General features: G+C 51.5%; 2 protein-coding genes across 2 annotated transcripts; one reads left to right on the top strand and one right to left on the bottom strand.

Moving 5' to 3' along the window:
* Positions 1 to 5,511: 5,511 nt before the first annotated feature.
* On the top strand, positions 5,512 to 13,191 carry SOX10 (SRY (sex determining region Y)-box 10). The gene is made up of 3 exons (XM_009881838.1): positions 5,512 to 5,921; positions 11,815 to 12,080; positions 12,476 to 13,191. The coding sequence occupies exons 1-3, from the start codon at positions 5,512 to 5,514 to the stop codon at positions 13,189 to 13,191; spliced, it is 1,392 nt and encodes a 463-aa protein (XP_009880140.1).
* Positions 13,192 to 18,114: 4,923 nt separating this feature from the next.
* Positions 18,115 to 22,019, bottom strand: POLR2F (polymerase (RNA) II (DNA directed) polypeptide F; the record flags this gene model as incomplete). Its single annotated transcript, XM_009881888.1, has 4 exons — positions 18,115 to 18,288; positions 19,954 to 20,025; positions 21,649 to 21,779; positions 21,951 to 22,019. Coding segments are annotated over 4 exons (363 nt in total), but the record flags the coding sequence as incomplete, so codon positions are not given.

Raw genomic sequence — 22,019 nt, forward strand, 5'->3', positions numbered from 1 at the left:
CCTCTCTCCCATGCCAGTGGCTGTCCCCACCCCGGCCGCCGCCGTTGCCTCAGCTCCTCCTAGCTTGGGTCTCCTCTCCTGTCTTCGGGTCTGGAGCAAGCTGGACGCTCTTAAAAAGCTTTTTATGTGCGTGCGCGTGTGTGTGTGAGTGTGTGTTAATCACATGATTGTCGTTCACCTGTATCCCGAACAAAGACAGCGCACTGTTTAAGGCCCAAACAAGAAAGCCGGCAAGGGAAGGAGGGGGGGTGTTGGGAAAACTGAAGGGGCCGTTGAGAGAGCGGGCGCGCGCGGGAGAAAATCCTTATCAAACTCCCAATTCATGGGTCTCCCTTTCCCTCAGCACACTGCGGGTATTGTTTGGCTGGGGGGTGTGTGTGTATTTTTTTGAATGTCTGTGTCGTCCCCCCCTCGCTCCCCGGCTCTGACGCTGTTTTACTGTATGGAAAGATTTCACAGGGAACCCCTCCCATTTTCCCAGGCAGTCCTGGGACAATACTAGTGCTGTGCCCCCGAGCTGGGCAGGGGACAAAAGCTGGCCCTGGCTCTCCTGCTGGGGATCCTGCAGCTTCTGTGCTGCGGAGCTCTCCCCTCTTACTCCTCGCTTGTCACAGGTGCAGGGGATAGGTGTCATCTAGCAAAATTCCTCCCCAGCAACTTCAGCGATCCCACCTTGGCGGTGGAGGGGTGGAGGTGTTCCATCAACGTGGTCCCCTCGCTGAAACCCTACTGAGCAGGTGCCCCTGCCTGCCCCTGAGAGGATGCACCTTGCTCATCAAGCACCCAGCCTGGAGCAGGGCATCTTTCCCATTGCCCTTGGGAGCGATGTGGATGCAGGGGCACCTAGCGTGGTGGGACATCTCCACTTCCCACCCAGTTTTACCCACTGTCCTTCTGACATGCCTTTATGGTGAAGAAGTGACATCCTTCCACCTTTGCATTTTGGGGGCTGAGGCCCAAAGAAAACATTTCATTGACACATCACAGGAAATTTATTGCTTAGCAAGGTCTCCGGCTCATGAACCAACCTCACTGGTAGATCTTTCATCTGCAAAGGACTGTCCCTTTTTATGAACCTGGAGCACCTCATCCATAGAAATACATGCTGCAAAGAAGGGGTGGTATATTTTCCCCAGCCGTATCTCCTGCACCTCTTGTAGCACAAGAGATGACACATGGAGAGAAGAGACTTGGAAAAGGGTATATGAGGCATCAGTGCTGTGAAAAAAGACCAAAGGAGACAAAAAGCAAGAACCGGAGGAAGGCAGAATGAAGGGAAAAAACCTTCTCTTACATTTCAATGTGAGAAGACACTGAGACTGCAGGTTGCAGAGACTGTGTGGCCAGTACATGCTCCTTTGATGATGTCCCTGTCTGCAGCTGAGGCACCCACAGCTCTTCCAACAAGGCAAGAATGGGACCCAGCTCCTGTCTGGCAGGTGGCAGCAGCCACTGATGGGGATGGTGAGCAGTGGGACAAACACCAGTCTAGAGCCCTGTGGGTTACTGAAATCTCTTCTGGGTTTGATCCCTTTCTTGCCCCAGCTGAGAGTGGTGGGTCAGACACCCTTCTGCTCACCCAGACCCTGTGGATACACAGGAAGATGTGAGCCCCACCCCTCACCGTCTTGCTGGGGTCGAGCACCATCTTGTTCTCCCTGCAGAGCCTGCTAAGAGGTCGCTGCATGTGGGGCATGAGCTGAGCAGGCTGTGAAGCTCCTCTCAGTACCCTGTGGGGCTCCTTTGTCTCCTGTTTGGGCATCTTCTCTATCAAAGTACCAGGAGAACCCCCAGCCTCTTGTTCTCTACCACTTGGTGCCCAGCGCCCTGTATCCCCACTCTGGAGGGAAACAAGAAATCCCTGCCCCATCGCCTTCTTCCCATGGGGTCCACAGGAACCAGCCACCTGAAGGGAGGGCAAATAAACACCCTTTTCTGGCTATTTTCTGTGGCATTCTTCCTCCCTGGCCCAGGTTGGAGGTTGGCTGCAGCCAGGGGAACAAGCAGGGCAGTGTTTTCTCGGCAGTGGCTATCTCCCTGTGGGACAGGAGACCAACCTTCCCCTCCCTCCAGTTCTCCCACACCTCTTATGCAGGGTCCCTGCAGCTTAAGGATGACCCTTGCTGGCTGGGGGAAGATGCCATGAGCTCTGCAGCATCACTGACTCTGCATCCAGTGGGCCATGGGCAACTTTGTACAAAGCGACCTTGCCCACTTCGTTTTTTGCTGGTTATCTGTCTGCCAGACAGAGGGTGAGCTGCCAAACTGCCCCTGTCCGTGCTGCGAGACTCCTTCTTGTGACAACCACAATGGGGGTCTCTCTTGGTGAGAGAACTTCATCTCATACTGCAAGACTTGAGGTTCACCAGCCACTGCTTTGGTTGAGGAAACAGGACCTCGATGCTGTTTTGATAGGCTCTCCACTGGGTTTTCTCAGCATCCAAGAGAAAGGCACACACATTCCTCTCTTCCAAAGGGAAAAAGGCATCATATGAAGAAGAGTATCTAAGCCCACCTTTTATCTGGAGTAGGTAGTGCTGAAGAGAAGAAAGGCAGGAGATGATGACTTGAGAGTTTTTTTGAGGAATGCAAGGGGCACCTTTAAGCATCTCTGCCTGCTTGATGCCAGTGGCATGCAGCTGTTCCCCCTCCCAGCTCTGTTCAGGAACAACTTCTCGCTGGGCTCTAGTGAGGTTTTCCCTGCAGCCACCCTATGGTTTCAGAGCTTTACTTACTCCGGACAATGGTACATGTGCAGGGAAGTGTCCCTATGCTGTCAGCCAGGTCTGCAAGGGCAGCGGCCAGCTCCACAGATTTGTTCTGAGGGCTTTAGCTCAGGTGCTCAGCACCATCCTTGGGACTGGTTCCCATATGCTTCATGTGGCGCCAGCCAATGGTTTGGCTGGATCTTTATAACACAAAGATTGTGGAAAGGGAATATCTGCTACAGGAGTTGGAAATGTTCTTGAAATCCCTTGAAGATGGTTCCCTGGGTCGTAGCCATTCATTTCTCTATTTTCTGAATTGGCACTGGATCGTCTGCAGGTTGGTTCTCCAGTGAGGAGCTGGGGCAGAAGCTAGGTTTGCCTCATTGCTAACTGCAGAGTACCTGGGAGGATCGTCAGATTTTTCATGGGTGACCTCTCAGGGTTACAGGTTTAGTGTTGGTCTATAGCAGCCTCTGTGACAAAGGAAACTGAAGCCAACTATCTGAGGCATCTGGGAAGGAAAGCAAGCTAGGAAATGGAAGAAGTGATGGAGAACATCTTAACCCATTGAGTTCTGAGATCCTCTACCTGTCCCAGTGCATGAGGAGTGAGGGTGAGTGAGCGTGAGAGAGTCCTTCTCATCAGTAAACCTCCCTTTGATCGTGAAAGACCCCACATTTGCCTTCAGAAATTCACCATATTGGAGGAAGCAAAGCCTGCTTGTCTTGGCAAGACCCTACTGAGATAAACATGTTGTGACAAGCCCATCCCTAGGGTGCAAAAGTCCTAAGAGGATTCAAACTGGTATCCACTGTCCAGCAGCACGGTATTTTCCCTGGATCTGATGTCCTCCATCCTCAGGACACCCCTGACCTCCGGCATCCCCTTCCCTGCCCCACAGACTCAGGTCTGAATGAGGGTACCCTTTTGGCAGCATCTTGACCCTGTGGTCCCAGGCGAGCTTGTTGCAGCACATTGGGGTTCCTGTGAGACTCTGTGACGGAGACCAGGGACTCACTGGGCACACGGGGGGCATCAGACCCTGAAGGAGCAACCATGCTAGCAGGGGGAAGGAGGGGGATCCCAGTCCTGAGGTGCACACCCATCTCCCCAAACCACCTCAGACCCCTTCCAGCACCCAGCCACCCCAAACCCCCTGGGGCTGAATCCTCCAGCACCATCTCTGGGGCAGCCACACCGCCGAGAGCAGCCCAACGCCGGTGGCTCTCGTGAAGAAGCCCACACTGGGGGAAAGCGGGGATCATGCCAGCGGCCGAGGTGGGGTGGGGGGCTGCCTGCGTCCCCTCCCCGTTGTCCCCGACCGACCATATTCTGGCTCTGAGGAGTGCTTGGCTCCACCTTCCGCCCTTCCCTCCCCCGGTGCTAAGCAGCAAAGCCAGCTAGAGACATCCAGCCGGGGTATTAGTAAAAACCAAGCCTCCCTCTAGGAATGGCACTTGCCTGAGAGCCTCCCCGTGCCGCGCGCCCCGACGCCGCCGGGGCTGGGAGGGAGAACAGGGGGGCTATTGGGATACAAATCACAGCCCTCGCAGGATCTGCCCGGCACACCGGCCAGCCACGTAAGTTTTACTACCTGAGCTCGCTCTCACACGCGCACACGTTCACTCGCGCTTTTTTCCCCTCTAATTTCTCTTACTTTTTTTGATTTCCCCAGTGAGGGTCCGTGTCGCCCTCTGAAACTGGAGGGATAGCAGCCCTTGCTCTGCATTGGCTCTTTTTCAGCTAAGCCAGAGTCATGCTTTTCTATCACTTCTTATTTAATTTCTTTTTTTTTTTTTTTTTTTTTTTAATTTCTGGATGGGGGAAATAGAGAGGCCTTTATTTTCAGAGTGTTTCTTTCTCCAAGGGGGGAACGGCTGCACGGCGGCAGGGACTTTTAGAGGCGACTGCAGACAGGAGAGAGGAGTGTGCGGGGCAGGCAACCCAAAGCCTTAGCTTGTCTCAAAGTTAAACTTGGTTTCTGTTTGTATCTGTGTGTGTGTATACATATATGTGAATGTGAGTATGCATACATACACGTAGACAGGCGTGTATTGGGGAGGCAGTGAGGATGTATTTTAAGTCTTTGGTTTATGAGCTGCGAGAGGAGGGTGAGAGATGGGGTGTCCCTGCAGAGGCACTTTCCCACAGCCGGGATCAGGGTCTCCGGGTGCGGATTCGGGGCCCGGGTTGGTTCCCTGCCCGGTGGTGCTGCCTGCTCAGCTTCCGTGATAGCTGGGATATAGTCCCTTCTGGTTTATCGATACGGTGCCAGCGCTCCCCCTCCCACGCCTCCCCCCGGGCACTGCGCTGGCATTTCACTGCACATCTTCAAAAGAAAGGGGCACTTACCCACACAAGTTTTGTGGCTGTCCCCGCCATCCCGCTCCCCATGGGGAGCTGCACCCAGCCAGGACAGTCCATGTCTCTCTCCTTTCAGGTCCTCAGCCCCCCTTACCCCTCTTGCTGCAGGCCCCTCCGCACATGTCAGCTCCAGATGATTGCAGAGATAGGGAGCGATATCCCAATTAATCAGGGGCCCCGACCCATCCCCACCCCCAACGATCACGGGTTTTGCGGTGTGCACGGCAATTGCTTTGCTCGCGCTTTTATCGAGTGGCCCCTGTCTCGTGGCCAGCTCTTCGGAGAGCTTGGAGTCCCTTTCAGATTTGGTGGTTTCTTCTCCTTTTCCCTCTTTGTCCCCTCTCTTTCCTTTCCTTCCTTTGTTTTTGTCTTCCTCCCTCCCTTCCCCAGTGAGAAGAAGGACACCAAGAAGGAAGAGAGATAGGGCTTGAGAACAACGATGGCCGACGACCAAGATCTTTCGGAGGTGGAGATGAGCCCAGTGGGGTCTGAAGACCACCACTGCCTCTCACCAGGACCCTCCATGGCATCGGACAACTCCCCGCACCTCACCAGCTCTGGGAACGGGGAGATGGGGAAGGTCAAGAAGGAACAGCAAGACTCGGAGGCAGATGACGACAAGTTCCCAGTGTGCATCCGTGAGGCGGTTAGCCAGGTGCTGAGTGGCTATGACTGGACCCTGGTACCCATGCCTGTCCGGGTCAATGGAAGTAACAAGAGCAAACCCCATGTCAAGCGGCCCATGAACGCCTTCATGGTCTGGGCACAGGCTGCCCGGAGGAAACTGGCTGACCAGTACCCGCACCTCCACAACGCCGAGCTCAGTAAGACCTTGGGGAAGCTCTGGAGGTAAGAGCGGGCAGGCGGAAGGGTAGTGCAAGGGCTGAGGTCTGGAGGTGTCCTGGAGAGGGCTGTGTGGTCATGCGAAAGGATGGAGTCTTAGCGGGATGGAAAGGGTGTCCCTTGAGGGAAATTTCTTCCCTGTGGGGAACCCCCTCACAGCAGGCAAGGTCGGTTTCTGGGGCAAGAGTAGTGGTTGGTTGGATGTAGTGAAGGCTTTCTCAGCAGAGCTTACCTCCACCCTGGGTGGCAGCCCTTTCCACATGTTTCTCACTAAGATCTTGTTCTCTTGGCTCACCCTCTCTGTTGGGCCAAGTTGTGCACTAGCAGGAATCGGGCTGAGCCCCATCCAACTTAACTCACTGGTGGCTGCCTCAAGCCTGTTTGAACTCAGGTCCCAATGTCAACAGGGGTTATTTTCCACGCAGTGCTGAAGAGCAAGCGGGAAACCAAGTTACGGCCGAGGAGGAAAGTTGGGGGAAGGGAGCCACGCAGTTGGAGCCCCACGCTCATCCTTCCCAGGACGGTGCCAGTTTTGGCAGGCCATGCAGGTGCAGCGAGATGGACAAGGAAAGACTCTGCTAGAACGGGGGGGCTGTGGCTTAGCAGAAAGGAAGAGACTTGCAACAGTCCCAGCCTCAGCAGGTTCTCTTGCAACATGCTGGCTCAAACCGTCCCCATCTCCCTTTGCACCCAGAGAGATGCTCTCCCTTCTTGCCAGCACACACACGCTCGTCCTTCTGGCCCCACCAGTTTGTTGTGCCCATTTTCATTTTGGCTTTGTGTGGATCCCCGGGTCCTTTACGTACCCTCCCCAACCCAATCCTCCTTCCTCCGGTAGACCGACAGGCTGCCTTGATTGCTTGCAGCCGGCCGGTGGATGTGCAGAGAGCCGTCGCGCCCAAGCCAAGTGTGTCAGGCTGACCGTGCCATTTCTTTCCTATCTGAAGGTCTCTGCTGATAACCCCATCAATCTGTAAATAAATACTTTCTGCCACAAGTCCCCAGCACTGTCCCCCCCCTCACCTTGCACCAACTAACGCAAACCAAGGCTCACGGAAAACGGGCCTTCTCATTCTCTCTCCTGCCCTGATGGCATTTCATGGAGGAAGCCCTCAACCTTGGTTGAGCCAAGAAGTATTTTTCCAAGCAGAAGCAAAACACTCCCCGTCCAGCAGCTGATACCAAGGTCTCCTCGTGGCTTCAAACATCCTTGCTCACAAGGAACCGAGCCCTTGGGCATTAGCTTCTCCCTCTGCTGCATGAGCCCGTTTACTCCGACCCATCAGCATCTAGTATAACCCCAGCAAAGGGATTTCTTTGGGAAGTCAACGGCAGGGTATGATTGTGGATCTCTTATCTGATGATCTTCCCTGCTTTGTTCTGCGCTGCCTTCTGTTCCCTTTACCATGGCTCTTGCTCCCTCCCGGGGCTCGGCTGCCAGCATCCAGGCTGTGAAACTCTGGGAGGGGGGGAACTCAGCTCTTTTGTTCCCAAAGTGGTATTTCAAGGTATTGTTCCTTTATTGCAAAATATTGCCAGATTTCAGAGCAACGGCCTCCCTCTGGACACTGCATTTCCATTGTAAATATAGCAGAGCAGTGAAACCCTCCATAGGTATTACATTCAGAGTGCAGGGAGACAGTCCCCAGCCCGTGGCCACATTCATGCACCCGACTGCCTCCCTGCTCCCAGGGCACTGCTCCTGCTGCTGGCCACATGGGACTCGGAGCAGGGGGACACAGCTGCCAGACAAAGATCAGGGTCTCTGAGTGTTTCTTAGGGCACTGCGTGGCCAGGGAGTGTGGGTCAGCTAGAGAAGCTTGCGGGATCAGGCCTGGAGTTGTTCTGTGCTGCTGGGTTTGCCACCCGGCAATGAACCACTCTCCTCTCCGGCTGTCCTTCGTGCAGGGTACGGATCTCCGAGCTGCGTCAGCCCCTACGGGGACTGTACAGCAGAGTAAACTGGGTTATGGGTGCAGTTGGTGTCTGGCGTGGATAGGACCACATGCATATGTCTTTCTGTGAGGCTGGGGAGAAATATCAGCCCACAAAATTTACCAGGATATTAGTCCTGAGCCTCACCTTCCGGCCACAGTACAGTTGGGTCTTCCTCCACTGAGCTTCCCACTGCCCTCATCTATGTTGTCCCCAGGGTACAGTTCCTACACACTGGTACAATTGCGAGCAGCCAGGCTCAGCTCTGGACAGCTTAATCTTAAACATTTGATGAGGGTCCCTGCAAAGGGCCCTGGCTGTTCGCGTATGCCCATCCTTACAAGATGGCCACCCAAACTCTACAGTCTACATCACTAGTCGCTTTGGAAAATGTGGGTGACTTAAATTTCCCCATGGGCTGCTCTGAGCTTATACAGGCAAAGGGCACATTAGGCAGACAGACGAACGCTGGTGAGCATGGAGACCGCCTGCAGACCACCATTAAACCAAGCACGTCCCCAGCGATCCGCACTGGGTGGGGACGGCAGAGGCTGGGAAATCTTGAAAGGCAGCTAGCAGATTGAGCGATAACCCCAGTGCCGTCCCACATCCTCCTCTGCAAAACGGGCTGCAATGGCCCAGGCTTTTTTTTTTAAGCCTGGTGTTTACTCCGGCTCTGTGCCACCGCCACGTCCTCCATGGGCTCAGCCCTTGTTGGGAAGGGCTGCAGGACATGCCCTGATGGCCATGCTACCTGCCTGGTCCCAAGTGCGGTGCCAGGGAGCTTATGGCCGCATCCATCTTCCCCAGTCTGTGCTCATTTAGGGTGCAGTTGATGAACCAAATGTACTAAAAAAAAAGAAGGGAGGGTTTTCATGCTCGACGGTCACAAAATCTCGCCTTGGCTGCTTTCCTTCCCCGGGGTGGGACAGGGAGCAGCTCTCAAATGGAGGCCGGCTGCTGAAAATGTCGGCGTGACTCTCAGCCAAAATGCCAGCCAGCACCACCTCTGGAAAACAAGCAAGGCATGGGAAGAAGGGGAGGAAGGCTCAGTAGGGAGGAGCGAGGGGGCCCAACGGAGGGATCTTTGCATGGAGGAGGCAGCACCCAGGGAATAGGGTCGTGCCCACAAAATCCAGGGCCATGGACATGTAGGAGAGCTTTCTGCTCTCTGCTCCCAGCCAGCCCTTTCCTGGCATCAGCCCCGATGCCCAACACCATCACCACACTGACTCATCGGCAGCTGAGTCCCGGCACAGGGTCAGCCCACTGGCCGCCGAGCCGGTCGCCTGGCACACAGCGCGGTGCAATGGCAGGCGGCAGAAGGGGCGGCTGCAAGAGATGGGCAGAAAGATTCTAGCCCTTATTTCTCCTCCCAGAGCGGGGCGCTGGATGCTTGCCCCTCTCCCCTCGGCTCAGGGGTGAGCGTTCAGGGTTGGGGAGGGTGGCAAGGGCTCAGTTAAGCCCCATGAAGGGCTTTGCTCTGTGATCCATAACTTCTCTGCCCGTGCGAGATTCCTTTGCATTATGGCCGGGGGAGCGTGGGGGGCAGGAGGGGGCGGGCAGGAAGCAAGTGAAATCCAAATCCCCCCAAATCTCCTGGCCTTTGCCTGCTCGCACCAGTTTCACTTTGCTAAAGCCGATTTGAGCTCTGATCCCAGCGGGAGGGAGGAGGGAGCAGGCAGCAGAAAGGAGAAGGCAAAGACACCGGGAGAGGACTTGCTGCTGTCCTGCTGGTGGCACTGCTGGTGGCACTACCCATGGGCTGCTGTCAAGGGGAGAGGAGGTGAGGCACTCAGGCATAGCTCAGAGGGCAGGGATCCGAGTCCTGCATAGCCTCAAGCAGCTCTGGTTCATGCCATCCACAAGATGGATCTGGGAGGCTGAGCTCTGATCTCCATGGGAGGCTCTGCTCTGAGCTCACCATGCAGATCAAAGCTGGCTGTGCAGCCTCCAGCCCTCTCACTCCGAGAGGTGCCCACATAGAAAGAGACCTTTCATTTTCAACCACAGCATCTTATTAGCTTTACCACCATCTGGGCTGGGAGTGCAGGGATGCCGGAGCCTGGCTGCCCTGTACTGATACATCCCAGGTTGCAAGACTGCAGGTTTTGCCTCTATTCTCCATCTCCTGTGGAGAGGGGGCATTCTGCAAAGATGAAGGTTTTGCCAAGGCAACGCCGCCTCCCAGTCCACGATGTCTACAAGGGTTGGCCATGACATCCTTTAGGGCACCTTGGAGGGCTGTCTGGAGCAGCGCAGGCTGAGGGATTAGGGCCCTCTGGGACGTGTGAGCACGGTGTATGGTGGCGGGAGGAGAGACAGGAAAGCTGGTGTTGGATTCACGGAGGCTCAATTGCTTTAATCTCCGGGATTAAGGCAGTGGAGGAATGTGGTGTGCGGCCGCGACCTCCTCAGGCTGCCTGGAGTGAACCCAGGTCAGCACCGTAATGGGCTCCAGCCCGTGCCACACACCTTCTGGCTGCTGGCCGAGAGGATCCACAAGGAGCAGGGGGAAAAGGAGTGCTTAGGAACCAACCCATTACTTGCTGGTGACCCCTTTGATCCCCCACCAGATTTACCTGTGTGCTCCTTGAACCATGCCTCCTCTTCGTCTTCAGTTTTTCAGGCCAGTTCAGGCCTTTGTATCTTCCTCAGTGCCTACAGCTTAACAGAACTGGTCACATTTTAGTGCCGAGGGCTTCAGGGGTACCAGGGTGCTGGTACAGCCCCATCCCCAGGTAGTTCTTTTGTTGGGGAGAAAAAGGCACGGACATCTCAAAAGTGGAATATGTTTTGCCGTTTGGGAGCCCTGCCATTTCTAACGGCTGTTGGAGTTGCAAGTCACGGGAAGACTGGTCCCTTCTGAGAGCACTGATTTCTGGTTGGAGGCAGGATGACACTGAGTCACAAGAATATTTGAGGGGAAAATCATAAAATCAAACTGAAATGCGTCCAACCAAGACACTGCTAAAGGCTTGAGCAATGAGGTTGATCTCATCTTCAAGTGCTCCGAGCCACCCTGCCCGCACATTTCGCCATTCTCTCTTTGGAGAGCCTATCTTAACTAGAGCAGCCCATGATCTGGCAGGAATACAGAGAAGGAGCTTATATTTCTGCAGGGCCTTTCATCCACAGACCAAAGCTTTATTTCTACAAGGCTAGCAATGCAGCAGCTAAATTTTTTACAACTGCTCAGCTAAGTTCAAGAAGGGCTTGTCCTTTGTGCTTCAGCCTTTTGCATTATGCATGTTTGGTGAGCAGGAGCTCCAGGAATAGCAGAATACACTGTTTCTCCTTTTCAAAATTTTCTTTAATTACCTTCTAGGATATTGCAAGATGCTTAAAGGCCCAGCAAGCTCCACGCAGCAACATGAGTACTGTGGAGCCAACACCAATTGCTGCCATTTGTGCTCAGTAGAGCCTCAAACTTGGAGCAGAGGCTGTGGAAGGGTGGGAGGTTAAACTGCAATAAACACAGTCTGAGGAAGAACAAGAGACATGCAGGAGGCAGCGCTACAGGTAGCAAGAAGGGTACCACACTACCTTAGTCTGAAGGATGATCCCAACTACCCTTAATTTGCCCAAAGTCTTTGAAAGCAGCTTGTCCGGCCTTACTTTACAAGGCTATGGAAGGCTGTGCTTTGCCTTTGGGCAATGTAAAAGAGGCTCTTGAACTTACTGAGGTGAGAAGCATCACGCAGCTGGTGAAGGGGGACCCAGCGCTGGCAGCAACCACTATCAGGGCTTAATAATTAACGAGGAGGAGGAGAACATTGCTGTCTCCACTGAAATACTTCCAAGCTCTCCCTGTTGTTCTGGGAAATACCCTCAATGGGGCGACACCCTCACATCTGGATTTACATGCTGTGTCCCACGATGCTGTGCACAGGTGTTTTTTTTTTCTGACCTACCTGCCCCTCTCCTTCCCCTCTTCTCTTCTTTACCACCGTGGCCTCTGCAGGCTGTTGAACGAAAGCGACAAGCGGCCCTTTATCGAAGAGGCGGAGAGGCTGAGGATGCAGCACAAGAAGGACCATCCCGACTATAAGTACCAGCCCCGCCGGCGGAAAAACGGCAAGGCCACGCAGGGCGAGGGCGAAGGCCAGGTGGAGGGGGAGGCTGGCGGGGCTGCGGCCATCCAAGCCCACTACAAGAATGCCCACCTGGATCACAGGCATCCTGGCGAAGGGTCGCCCATGTCCGATGGTCATCCAGAACATTCCTCAGGTGAGTCCCAGGTCTCCATGAACCTACTGATAGATTACAGCCAACTCAGAGGCTCAAAAAACAGACAAGTCATCACAGTGAAAGCCTTATTGATGCGTCTCACACCTTGCTCATGACCCAAAAAACTCTGCTGGAGTCAGCAGTATAGGGACATGCCTGAGTTTCAAGGACACTTGCATTCCTGTGGTCAGGCAAGGTATTGTTGCACCCTGCCTCTTTATCCAGATGATAAAAAAGATTTGGTTTTGGTTGGCTGTTTCTCTCTCCCTGCACTGAAGTCTCCACTCGCTGGCATGCTGGGAGGAGTGTAGCTGGCATGTGTATAAAGCCCAGGAACAAAGCAGTAACTCATTTCTTCTCTCTCTTTCCTCCTCAAAATGTTTTTTACGTTGCAGGTCAGAGCCATGGGCCCCCCACACCTCCTACCACCCCTAAGACCGAGCTGCAGGCAGGCAAAGCCGACTCCAAAAGAGAAGGGCGTTCCCTGGGGGAAGGGGGAAAGCCACACATTGACTTTGGCAATGTGGACATCGGGGAGATCAGCCATGAAGTGATGTCCAACATGGAGACCTTTGATGTCAATGAATTTGACCAATACCTTCCGCCCAACGGACACGCTGGCCACCCAGGCCATGTTGGGGGCTACGCGGCAGCGGCGGCTGCTGGCTACGGCCTCGGGAGCGCCCTGGCTGCAGCCAGCGGACACTCTGCCTGGATCTCCAAGCAGCATGGAGTCTCCTTGTCCACTGCCACCTCATCGGTGGTAGACTCCAAGGCCCAGGTGAAAACGGAGGGGTCTGCCCCTGGAGGTCATTACACCGACCAGCCGTCAACCTCCCAGATAGCTTACACATCCCTGAGTCTGCCCCACTACGGTTCGGCCTTCCCCTCCATCTCCAGGCCACAGTTTGACTACCCGGACCACCAGCCTTCAGGACCCTACTACAGCCATTCCAGCCAAGCCTCTGGCCTCTACTCTGCCTTCTCTTATATGGGACCTTCCCAACGTCCCCTTTACACTGCCATCTCTGACCCTGCACCCTCCGTGCCACAGTCCCATAGTCCCACACACTGGGAACAACCCGTGTATACGACTCTCTCCAGACCATAGGGAATGGGGGACGGTGACCGAAGCAGCGACGGAAAGGCTCCGAAGAATCAGCACAGGCAGAAGAGCCTCTGAACTCCGAGGTCACTCAGTGCCATGCAGCCACCAGAACCCACTGAGTATACAGAAGTGCCTTTCTTGACCCCGGCTATCGCTGGCTTACCCGCCTAGAGGAAGGTTTTTCATCCTTTCGCCCTTTACCAATTTCACACAGGCCACGGGACTGGCTTGTGACACCTTATTGGCCTTCTAGATAAGGAGGATTCTAGACATGGAGTGACTGGTCTGTGGTGGGTTTCGTTGTGCGCACTCTGGACTGTACAATGAGAGAGACTGTCCTTTCCTTCTCCTCCCCAGACTGCTCCAGGGAGCTAGCAAGTGTTTCCAACAGGCCGCAATGGCCAACCCTTTGTCACCTGCTGCGGGTGAAGGGTGGTTGCTCAGCCTTGGTGAACATGTTATGGGAGGAGTAGTAGGGAGGACGGCACGGCCGGCTTCCTTGCTATCAGCGTCGTGCAGCAGTCCTACCTACGATTCACACATGCATGAATCTTGAACCCCAATGGAAGACCGACCTACACTTGCTTCCCTGCTGATTTCCACAGCTGCATCCTAGCTTTTCTCCCCACCTCTTCTCTCCATCCTGTCTCTGTTTAATCCCACTCTCTTTCCTAAACGGAGATTTTAAGTCTTGCCTGAACAATGGGTAGGACTCAGGAACCGCATTTTTAGTCTTAGCGTTACTCATACCACAGCCTGTGTGTGCATATGTGTTCATGTATGGAGGTGCAGGAGAGGTGGGGAAGGACCAGTGAATCATTAAGGTGCTGTGGGTGAATCCTCCTTTCTTACAATTTTCTATATTGTTCATTTATGTCTGGCATTTCTGGCATCTCAGTCTTTTCTAATCTCTTCAGTATCCCAAACAACCTCTGAGCAAACTTGGTCCTTGCTCTTCCATGTCTGACTGTGCCTGCCTAAAAAGAAGAGGAACCAAGAAAGCTACTATGCACATGCCAACGTCCCAAGTTGATTCCAATACTCTCTTTGAACTCTCCCTCCAAACTCAGGCTGATGGGGTGTGCATCCCTGCTCGTTTGTTCATCATGTCTTCCAGTCAGTCAACACCTCCCTCCTACCTATGCTGAGGATGGAAAGATACTCCTGTGGCTTTAAGCAAGGTACATACGCACCCAATCTTGGATGAGTGTAAAGAAAAGATGCCTATTTTTAGGTGCAAAGGAATTTGTTTTCCCCTTTGGGTTTCAAACTGGAAGCGACCAGCTCTCGCAGTCAGATCAACCTCCGTTTTTCAGCCCAACACGTAAGGACAGTCTGCTTACTTCTCCTTTGTCACCTCCAGGACTGGGGTGGTTTGTCATGCCAGGGAGTGAACTGGCACAAAAGTTGCTGCAGGAAAAGATGACTCCTGGCAACTGATCGCAGAGACATGTTGTGGGACCTTCCAATGGATATTCCTGTCTAGAAAGATAAAATATTTTGACCAAACGTGGACTGTGATCGGTGCCGCTGTATCCCTCTGCTGATATGACTGTCAGATGCCCTTCCTGCCTCCCTTAGCTATGGATGACTTATCCTTGTGGTGTCTGAAAAGATCATGTAGAATGTTTGCTCCTTGTACGCATGTAACCTCTTCCAGCCCTGTCCCCTTATTTATGCAAGTAGCACCTTCCTCCCCTACCTCCCTTTCCCCAGTCTCTATGCTGTCCTAGCACCATTAACTTTGCATTAAACATAAGGAATAATAAACTTAAAAGTTTCATTTTCACGTGTCTGGGTTTTTTTGACCTCTTTCCTGCAAGTCTCGTTTTTTTGCCCCGGTAAGTGTATGATGGATCCCACCACGTGGATCCTGTGCACAGCATTCCTCTGCCTGTCATGAAGAGGACTCTGCCTGAGTTACCAGACACCTTCACGGAGATGAAACTCATCTTCTGTTCACACTCCAGCTCATTATTTCATCAGTGATAAATGTAGTAAAACTGATTTCTGTTCTTCAGCTAAGATTCAGCATGTGCAATTAAGAAAAGCATTGTTTTGCATGTGCTTCACCCAAGAAGTTCTTAGCCTGATTGTTAACGATCTCCAGAATAGGAGCATGGGGTTTCTCATCCTGGTACCTCATCACCAGGTGGCAGATGATGTACCTTCAAAATGAAATTTCCCCACATATGTAAACTTGTGTATTTTGGAAGCAACCATTAGTTTCGCCATAGAAACTCAACCCCCCAGCCTCTTGCCTTCCACAAGCAAGAAGCTAAATACAAACACTAACACACACAGAGTATATTCAAGAACAGATGTATACATCTTACTTGTTGAAGACAACGTCCTGGGTGTAGTCAAGTCCTGGGAGGCTATCTGAAAATGTGGAGAGAAAATGTACAGCAGACATCGGTCTGCTTAAGAACATCTCTCAAGGCCAATGGTAGCAAGGTAGGACCCCAATTAACATAGAGACTCCAGAACAATTACAAATTGATTTCAAAGGGTTTCAATGCTGATGCATGTGATTGATGCAGTGAATTTGTGTTCACTAAACACTTTATGGGTGAGTAGAGTAAGCAGGATGTCTAGGAACTGTGGAACACGTTCAAAGCTTTTTAAAACTCACAGCACTATTTGGTCGAAATCCGGTATCGGGCCAAGAGCATCATCAGCAGAATGGCTTAATGGGTCTAACAATGGTGATGCCGGCTAAATTGTTCCAAGCAAAATAAGACTGTGGCCATTCACTGGAGAGGAGAAATCTCTACCCCAAATTACAGGCTGTGGGAAGAGTACAGAAGAGAACTACTGCACTGCTGAGCAGGTCAGGAGCATGTGTGGGGAAGAAGGGAAGCCATGGTGGAGTTAGGGGTAGGAGAGCTGATCACAAGGGTGGGAGAGAGAACAGACGTGGTGTGGACGAACAGAAGAGCAGGAAAAGAAAATTCTTAACCACACACAAGTACCCTCCTCCAGCTCTTCAAAAAGCAAATTAAGAAAGCGAGCGGGCCCTGCCTAAAACCATTCTCTAGTGGAAGGAGATGCCTACTCTCATCTAGGAGGGTCCTCACAACTAAGAATGCCGCTGGTAACAGAGGGGTTAACCACTCCTCCTGCAGCCTAGCAGGAGCTGGCCCGGCATCCTTCCCTATCCCTTTAATCGTATCTGATACAGATGCAAGGCTGGGGAGGGGAGGCTGGTAGGGAACAAAGAATCCATTTAAAAAAAAAAAAAAAAGGACAAGAAAACGACCCCCGCACTCCATGGCGGACGCCAAAACGATTGCACAAAGGCACCATTTCAGGGCTGAAATTTCACCGCACCAACGTGATTAAAGGATTCCATGGAGGGTGGGGGGAGAAGGCTGAAGGCCACAGTGCTGCAAATTAACCTTTTCTTGGTAAGGATGGCCTGGACCAGGAAGCGTTTGTGCTCCTCAGTCGACCCCCTTCCCACACCTGCAAGCATTTCCACATTCCCTTTGACCTGTCATTTTGCTCAGGGACCCATTCAGCTCTTGCATTATCGCCTCCAAAACCAGCCCCTCCTGTGCACACCAAAAGAAGGATGGACTGGTGCTTTTACAGGGAGCAGTAAGAGAATGACATTCATGGCTGGTTATATGAGCTGAGTTCCCAGGCAGGTGGATATAAACTCCCTTTGGGACACGGATGCTCATGTGCAGTCAGTGACCACACATACAGCCTGGAGAATGAACACTTTATGTACAAGCATAAGTTTTAACACAAACTAGTTGGAAACATTCTCCCTGGACCAATGTAAAGAGAAAAACGAAGGTAAACCATAAACCATAGGTGAGGTGCACCTTGCCCCTTCTTCTCTTTAAAAAACCAAAAATTTCACAAGCACTTTTTAATAAGATAATTGAGAAAGACTCGGCGTGTTCTGCCCAAGAGCTCAGATCTTCCTCATGCAGAGCAAGAACCTCGGAGCGCACAGATCAAGAAATGAAGACTGGGTAGTGGCTGGCTGGAAGCCTGCGCAGATTGTAATGCATCCACCCAACTCTTGACTTGAGCACGTAACCTCCCTGGACATCAGAGGCGAGAGGGCCGGTACCTGAAGGGGACAAATGACTGATCTTTCATCACACTACAGATTAAAGGAACTCTAGGATTGAACTACTGTTGTGCCACCCTAAGAACCACCAGAGTATGTATAACCGAGATGGCCTGAGAGCACCCACATACCCAGGAACATTAGTTCCACCGTGTGTCAGAGAATGGCTATACAAGGAGTAAGCGCAGCAAGAACCTACAACTATCGAGCTGGTGGGACTGCGAGTGGCGACTGTGCTTCCGGCTGGGGCAGTGCCACTGAAAGGGGATCCCCACTTCTGATAAGCAGCAGGAGCAGGGAAACAATAGGTGATTTGATGAGAGCGGCTCTACGATACTCCTGAGAAGCCTCACAGCCAGTTCTGGCCAGAGAGGAAATTGGGGGTTTCCACAGCAACCTGCTCAGGGCACAAAGGCCCAACTGTCTAGGGGGAAGCAATGGAGATGTCCCAGCACTCCTGTTTTAAGAAGGGAAAGGGGTGGAGGGCTGGAGTCCGTCTGAAGCCAAAGTACCTGCAAAATCATGTTTGTACAGCGGAAGTTTAATTGGCTATCGGTCTATAACCAGGGAGGAGCGGTGCTGGAGGAGGAGGAAGTAGTTACTGCAGTCTTTAGCCTAGCTAAAAGGTAGGGCCTTCGCAGGTGAAAAAAAGCTACAAGAAAAGCATGGCGCTTGGCTCCCTAATCTTACTAATATAGCCCATGATACTGAAAGAAAGCATAGTGACCAAGCTCGTAGAGAGAAGAGTCTTCTCCTGGGCACACAGGACTGAGAGAAAAGAGAAGGTGGGAGGAAAAAAAAAACCACACAAACACATTTAACTTAAAATTGGGAAGTTTATAATTTATTTACACAAATATAAACAAAAATAGAAACATCTCTGGAGAAGGAAAGAACCAAAACAATGGCTGGAGGCTGATCAGTCTGTGATAATTAACTCATCCACACCCCAGTCTTCATAGCTCCCATCTGGTAGGTAACGACGGATGATTATGGGGATCTTGCGTGCTCTGATGGGAGGACAGAGAGGTCAGCAGAAATGCCAGAGCCTTCACTATACCACTTCAGCATGCAATGGGAACTGAGGCGTTCAGTGGCTTCAGCAAGCTCATCAGGTTTAAGAGACATCTGTGTGGCACCAGTGATTTGGTATTACATAGTAGAGGGAAGTCCCAACAACCTTCTCAGCTTTGTAGGTGCAAAGCACTGAGCACCCTTAGACTCAAAACAACCAAAGACCTACAGAAGGTCACCCCTCTGTTGCTACAGCAGGAATTGAACCCTGTGATCTGAACCCACTATGAGACACCACCAAGCATCTAACATAGATATAGGGAAAAAAATAATCAAGGGACTTGAAGAACAAATGCATTTTTTTTGACCAATGGAAGATTTTTCCCCACAAGACACTACAAAAGTGACAGAATTCTGAGAACCTTCACAACAAACAGATATTTACAGAGTATTTTGCATCCTGAGAGCACCAGTTACATTTTAAGAAGTATACATGAAATAGGGACTATTCAAGTACCAAAACCTGGTGCTGCTGGGGTGGAACATAGCATCTGCTACCAGTGCTTCCAATTAGAAAGCATGAAAATGCTGAACACAATTTAACTTAATGGAAGTAGATTTAAGTCAGCAGAATGTAATCAGACAGCCTGGAATCTAACCAGGGCATCAGGTTTCAACCGTATCAGACTTGAAAAGTAATACAACTTCTTTCATGATCATATTCGGGGCCATTGTTTTTCCAGTAGCAAAGCAGCTCCCTCACGCCAAAAATTACAACTGAATTTTGGCACAAAATAGGATGCCACTATACTCTGACACATCCTGACTTACTTTCTAGAGCTCAAGCAGTGACCAGAAGTAACTCAGACTGAGCTTGGAGATCTGACAGGAACATGACCTAAAGAGCTTTTGGCAGTGATAAAGGGAGCTGTAATAGATATAAAAGCTGCAAGAGCAACTATAATGCGCTAAGAAACTGGGGGAGCAGAGGGACAATTCAGTTCAAGAACAGGGACTTAATCAGTAATGGAGTCCAGTTGCTCTGCCTGAAGGGTACCTGCATGTGGTCTAGGTCACCGACCATGTTGGCAAACGGCGGGCCAGCACCGAGCTCTGCTGTAGAAAGGTGGGCCTGTAAGTGGTCATGCAAAAGCTGCCTCTGCTACAGTCAGAAGGGATTTATTTATCTTTCTATAAGCAGGGGATGTGCCTCCCTGCAAGCACAGTAAGCCAAGTGTGCGAAAAAAAGAACATTCTTAACAGGGTCTCCACACCAGCAGCCTGACCCTTATTTCTTTTGCCAGCACTTCCTCTGAATACTGGTCTGTTCAGAGGGCTGCTTCAAATCAGTTCCATTCAGGGAATTAAACTGATTCCAGAAAGACGAGGACCTTGGGTTCTCATCGTAGAAATAAAGAACACTTGGACTCCAAAGTAAAAGAGGTCAGAGCACTCCTCATCATCAGTGTGTCAGTGTGTTGCACGAGCAGCTAGGATGGGAGAGAACAGCTGTGGAGAAGTCCCAAGGTGAAAAAGGGGAAGGCAACTGTAGGGCTCACTATTATTAAGGGAAGACAAGGTTGTCCTGGAATAAGATGCTAAATGCTGGGACTGCTGGCTTTATGGAAATCAATACGCTCACCACAAAGTTTGGGACTTACTTGAGCTCTTTCATGGCAATCAGCAAGGGGTCTGTCTCTCCTTCCAGTTCCACCATCACAGGGGCACACATCCTGCGACAGAACATCAACAGGCATTTGAGCAAACACAAAAAAAAGGGACAGCTAAGTACATGCCTACATACGTCACCTGGACAATGGCCAGTAAAGGAGGATGGTGGGACCTTGGCCAATCTGATTTGCTTTTTTATGCATTTTGAGAAGAAAATTCCCGCAAGTGGTTATGGACTGAGCTTTTACTTGAATGTTCCTCTTGCCCTATCCCTCAGCCTCTGCTGACCAGCTGGTGCTAACGAGCTGGTCAGATCCACACCCTTCTAAGTCACCCTCTGCTGTCCTCCCTATGTGAAGAAAAAGCAGTTATAAAATTAATCCAATGAAGACAGTGGAAACACTAAAATGAGCATGCCTCCTACAACTCCAGCACATCTCTTACATTCTGATTTGCTCACACCTTCCAAGCTTTGTTTGGGGGGAAGCGAGGGGCTGGATTTACGATGCACTCTACCTCTAGGAAGAAAAAATTAAGCATTTTGCAGAGGGTTGTAACAACAGAACAAACATGGGTGACGATTATCTGCCCATTAGACAGTGGCAGCAAAGAAAGTTCACGTTATGCATGAATAAGGCCACTGGGGGCTGCTGCTGGCCTAGGTTCAGCACCGAAGGCTGAATATGTAGGTGAAGCAGAACCAGGCGCCAGAGTGTTTGGGATTAAAGGCCTGGCATAGGCCCATCTTGCCTCCCCCATTTTTCTGGCCTTCCACCAGCTGAAAGAATGTGCACAAAAGAGTTTCACAGAGTGAAGACTGTGCAAAGAATAGCTTGGCAAAGTGATGATTAAGGCAAGATATACTCACCACCTACAAGCTTCTAAACGATATAGAGGAGAGGCATCGTTTTGAGGGTGGATATAACCAAAATGAAACTCAGAGATGTGCTTTCAGACAAACCTTGCCACAGCCTAATAATCTCACTCATAAGGCAGTTTTTAATAAAGCACAAAACTTTTTGATATGTATTATTAAAACAAGTCTAGACAGGTAAATGGATGAAGTTAAGAGCAGACAGACTTAACAGCACTTAAAATAGGATTTAAATGGTATTACTTATTATACATGAGGCCCCACTTATACCAAATACTTTAAAAAACTTACAGCTTGCCACAATGCAATGGCACTTAAAACACATTTCATATTGATTACTCCATTCCCAATTCCTATAGCCTTGTGGTATTAACTGAAGGCATTCTGGAGCATCCCTCCCTCCAACACGTGACTTTTGCAAACCAATTCTGAGCTTTCCAGCCCCCACTGGCTCCCTTATGAAAGATCCTAGTTTCTACTAGGATCAGCTCGTCACATTCCCTACTCATTTTGCCTGTGATCGAGGGAAGTTCACTGTAGCTGCTGAATGCCTTTCTTTCTAGGTACAAGTACCACAGCCTTAGCCAGGAAGAAATACAGAGACTTCACCTGCAACTAAGAGATGGCTGCATATGACCACAGGCCCATGGTTATGTGCTTCAGCATTGACCAAGATGGTGACCTGCCAGCTCAGCAGTCGTGTAAGGGATTACATGACATCCAAGAGTTTTTAAGGAAGGAGGAAAGCAACTTTCACTGGGAAGGGAGAAAAAGCTGTGGCAATGCTTGAGATACAGAGCAAAATACTCACGCTATCTGGAGAGCACGAGTGCCCAGGACTCTAGCTCGCTCGTATTTGGTCATGTAGGGAGTAGTGATCCGCTTCTGGTTCGCCTGCTGCCGCTCTCCCGAGGGGAGGATTTCCACATTCTCCTGTCCCTCCTGGGGAAATCAAACCAGCGCTGCAGCTCGGCTGTGCTCAACACCGAGGCCCCGCGGCACTGAAAGACCACCCCCAGCCCCAGCGACCACCTAGCTGGGCCGCGACGCAGGCCTGAAGTACCAGCAGAGCCTGCCCGGGCCGGCCGGCACGGTGGCTCACGGGACACCCACCTCCTCCGCGTTCTCCAGGTCCTCCAGGCCTTCATCCTCCTCCACATCGTCGAAGTCGTCCCCGTCAAA

This window comes from Charadrius vociferus, unplaced genomic scaffold, assembly GCF_000708025.1.
Source record: "Charadrius vociferus isolate BGI_N301 unplaced genomic scaffold, ASM70802v2 scaffold413, whole genome shotgun sequence".
NCBI lineage: Eukaryota > Metazoa > Chordata > Aves > Charadriiformes > Charadriidae > Charadrius > Charadrius vociferus.

What these genes read in the sequence shown, in the direction of transcription:
- SOX10 (XM_009881838.1), top strand. Translation starts at nt 5,512, where the DNA reads ATGGCCGACGACCAAGATCTTTCGGAGGTGGAGATGAGCCCAGTGGGG. An exon ending in ACCTTGGGGAAGCTCTGGAG is followed by an intron (nt 5,922 to 11,814) that starts GTAAGAGCGGGC and finishes TGGCCTCTGCAG; the next exon opens with GCTGTTGAACGAAAGCGACA. An exon ending in TCATCCAGAACATTCCTCAG is followed by an intron (nt 12,081 to 12,475) that starts GTGAGTCCCAGG and finishes TTTACGTTGCAG; the next exon opens with GTCAGAGCCATGGGCCCCCC.